Source organism: Peromyscus californicus, unplaced genomic scaffold (genome assembly GCF_007827085.1).
Source record: "Peromyscus californicus insignis strain IS unplaced genomic scaffold, ASM782708v3 Scaffold_9__1_contigs__length_137607984, whole genome shotgun sequence".
Classification (NCBI taxonomy): domain Eukaryota; kingdom Metazoa; phylum Chordata; class Mammalia; order Rodentia; family Cricetidae; genus Peromyscus; species Peromyscus californicus.
Window position 1 is genome coordinate 127,591,542 of NW_026294617.1, and position 3,830 is coordinate 127,595,371.

The window sequence follows — 3,830 nt, forward strand, 5'->3', positions numbered from 1 at the left end:
AACTACTTGATGTCAGTGCTAGGGACTGAATACAGGTCCAATGCAAAAGCAGCAAGTGCTCTTAACCACTGAGCCATTTCTCTAGTTCTGTGGATAAGAACTTCATACTGGAAAACTGAAAATTAATAAAAATGTTAGAGGGAAGCTTTAAGAGAATGGATACATTATACCATCAGATATCATATTTGGAGTTTGTTACCACAACCTAATCTTACAAATACAATAATACTGATAATGGTGAGCAAATGTCTAAGTCATATTTATTGCTATTGTAATTTTCATTTTAAAAGTATTTCAAACTCTGGATTGTCTGAAAGGAAAATCATTGTTTTATTCACGAAGTAGTAAATGATGTTTTCAGTGAATGACAATAGACAGCAAAGATGGGAACTATCATCCTTGGGATGTCTGTGTCCTTACAGTTGGGCCTTTGATTATAATGTTTTGTTAAATTTAAAAGTACAGTCAGGCCCCTTCTACTCGGTCACGTTGAGCCGCGCCCGGGCCTGGCCTCGGGTCTCCACCGCCGCCCGCCGCCCGCCGCCTCCTCCCGCCTCCCGCCTCCCGACCATGGATCCCCGCAAAGTGAGCGAGCTTCGGGCCTTCGTGAAGATGTGTAAGCAGGATCCGAGCGTCCTGCACACCGAGGAAATGCGTTTCCTGAGGGAGTGGGTGGAGAGCATGGGGGGTAAAGTACCACCTGCTACTCATAAAACTAAGACAGAAGAAAATACCAAGGAAGAAAAAAGAGATACTAAGACAGAGGAAAACATAAAGACGGATGAACTATCAAGTGAGGAGAGTGATCTAGAAATTGACTGTGAGGGTGTAATTGAGCCAGACACTGATGCCCCTCAAGAGATGGGAGATGATAATGCAGAGATCACTGAGGAGATGATGGATCAAGCAAATGAAAAGAAGGGGGCTGCCATTGAGGCCCTAAACGATGGTGAGCTGCAGAAAGCCATTGACTTGTTCACTGATGCCATCAAGCTAAATCCTCGCTTGGCAATCCTATATGCCAAGAGAGCCAGTGTGTTCATCAAGTTACAGAAGCCAAACGCTGCCATCCGAGACTGTGACAGAGCCATTGAAATAAACCCTGACTCAGCTCAGCCATACAAATGGCGAGGGAAAGCACACAGACTGCTAGGTCACTGGGAAGAAGCAGCTCATGACCTTGCCCTTGCCTGTAAACTGGATTATGATGAGGATGCCAGTGCAATGCTGAAAGAGGTTCAACCTCGGGCTCAAAAAATTGCTGAACATCGGAGAAAATATGAGCGAAAGCGTGAAGAGCGAGAGATAAAAGAAAGGATAGAAAGGGTGAAGAAGGCTCGAGAAGAGCATGAGAGAGCCCAGAGGGAAGAAGAAGCCAGAAGACAGTCCGGAGCTCAATATGGCTCTTTTCCAGGTGGTTTTCCTGGGGGAATGCCTGGTAATTTCCCTGGAGGAATGCCTGGAATGGGAGCGGGCATGCCTGGGATGGCAGGAATGCCTGGACTCAATGAAATCCTCAGTGATCCAGAGGTTCTTGCAGCCATGCAGGATCCAGAAGTCATGGTGGCTTTCCAGGATGTGGCCCAGAACCCAGCAAATATGTCAAAATATCAGAGCAACCCAAAGGTTATGAATCTCATCAGTAAATTGTCAGCCAAGTTTGGAGGTCAAGCGTAATGTTAAGCAGAGCCCTTGCTGAATGAAGAGCAGCTTAGCTCACTTACTGGATGTTGCAATAATACAAACCAGTGTACCTCTGACCTCATCGGGAGAGCTGGGGTGCTTCGAAGATTCTCCCTACCCTTCTGCATCAACTGCGGCTGAAGCATTTTACAGTGGTTTGCCATTAGGGTCTTCATTCAGATAATGTTTTCCTACTAGGAAGTACAAACCTAAAACACTCTTCAACCTTAAACATTTTTAAAAAATTTGGGGGTGTTAATTCCTACATTTTTCTTTACTAATCTTTTTGGGTTTTTCCTTTGAATTACTGGGCAAGGAAGCTGAATATGGTCGACTTACTGCTCTCATGAATGGAAATAAAGATTTGTTAGTGGGAAGCAAATAAAACCCATTTAAGTTGATTGAGTTGGACATATGGTTACTGAAGCATCTTGATTTGTCTTTTTTTTTTTTTTTAATGTTTTATTTCACAATGATCTATTTCAGTGAATCTCTTGGGACCACCAATATTTGGATCTGACTTGGGTAGGACTGAAGTGTTGGACAGAGCAGCAGCAAGTCCTCGGTTTTGTTTGACCTTGTGTAAGCTGCATTGAAATCTTACACTGTGCTGCAGGGGCGATCTTTGTATTATTTTTTAAGTGTTACAGTGGAGTTAGAATATCTAGTTCTGCCATTGTCACTGTTTCAAATAAATGTTCCATAGCATTCCCACATAGTGGAAAAAGAGTGCTTTCTGTGTTTCTGTCAAAAATGACCTTTCCTATTAGAAATACCCCTATCTGCTTGTCCTCTTAATCTTCTTGAGCTAAGATAGTGGTTTTTCACTAACATCATCAGTTCTATCATTCACAGCGTAATTGTGGAAGTATATTTATTGCTAGTTTAATTTCATATATAGTACATATGGTAGTTGTAAGGTCATACCTGTAACAGCTGTGGTATTGTACTTGGACATGGGGTTGCTTGTTTAAATATTACAGTTCTACACTTGTGAACTATCATATCAGAAGACATTGGACGGAGGGATTCCCTTTGGTTTTAGATATGCTTATGAAATTGAGAAACAATTGCGAATTTAGAGTTCATGTTGAAGTATACATCTTTGTATTTTGAAGAGTTTAAATTGTTTATGTATGATGAAAGATTCATTCGTCCTATTTAGCTCTTAAGTACTCCGATGTGTTTAATGCCTGTTTTCTCTCCTTCCTTCTGCTGCAAGGATACAGGAAAATGATATCCAGAGTGCATATTTAAATTAGCACATATCTGAAATCATATGTCTGTGCAGGTTTACCTGCTTCATACAGCAGACACAGATGCATCTTGTTACATGTGAGAAAAAGCAGTATTTGAACAGAGCATGCGTTTAAAGTCCTTGACAAACATTCATCCCATAATCTTAAATTTGAAGTTTGCACGGTGTTCTTTTTGTTCAAGTGTGTTCTTTCATAAAATTCCATGGTGTGCTGTGCTTTCCTGAAGATCAGTTTCTTTTGGACTCTGACTATACATGACCTAATTATATTCTAATATTGCAAATACTACCATAAATGGGTGAAATTGCTCTTCTGATAACTGTGTCCTTTGCTTTTAGACTTCTGAGTTCCATAGATTAAAAAAAAAAATACAGTCTTCATTTTTTTCATAAAGACTCAGTATCATTTCTACAAAAAAAAAAAAAAAAAAAGTACAGTCAGGCTCCCAGACCTCTTTGCATACCGGGGTGGGGGTGGGGCACACAACCAACCACAAGCCAACTCTGCACTTTCTGGCCCAAGTGAGGGATGGTAAGAGATGGCTCCCCCAAGACCTCTTAGTCTGGGAGGTCATAACCAACCACAATCCTGGCACTGGGTAGTTGGGCACTATTACGGTGAGCAAGTACAGGGTGGGGAAATAGAAGAGAGAGAGGCAGAATGCTTTGTGAGGAGAGAGGAGAATCTGAAGAGGTGAAGGTGGAGAGAAAGAAGCTGCCATCAATGGTCTGCTAACCATCAGAGTCCAAGGTGATGCCTGGACCTCGGGTATTGTCAAGGTCCACGTCTTGGTTCAAGGCCTTGAAGTAGCCAAGGGGGCTTGTGATGATGTCTGTGACTCCTTCCTGTTGCCACTGAGGGTCTTAAAGAGGCCTGTAATATGAGCTG

At 42.1% G+C, this 3,830-nt stretch overlaps 1 protein-coding gene across 1 annotated transcript; it reads left to right on the forward strand.

The window, feature by feature from the left end:
- Positions 1-516: 516 nt before the first annotated feature.
- LOC128105242 (hsc70-interacting protein) lies at positions 517-2,401 on the forward strand. The gene has a single exon (XM_052730218.1). It carries the CDS (start codon positions 571-573, stop codon positions 1,675-1,677), a length of 1,107 nt encoding a protein of 368 aa, XP_052586178.1. The 5' UTR covers positions 517-570; the 3' UTR covers positions 1,678-2,401.
- Positions 2,402-3,830: the final 1,429 nt, after the last annotated feature.

Coding starts and splice junctions, on each gene's coding strand:
- LOC128105242 (XM_052730218.1), top strand. CDS start 571: ATGGATCCCCGCAAAGTGAGCGAGCTTCGGGCCTTCGTGAAGATGTGT.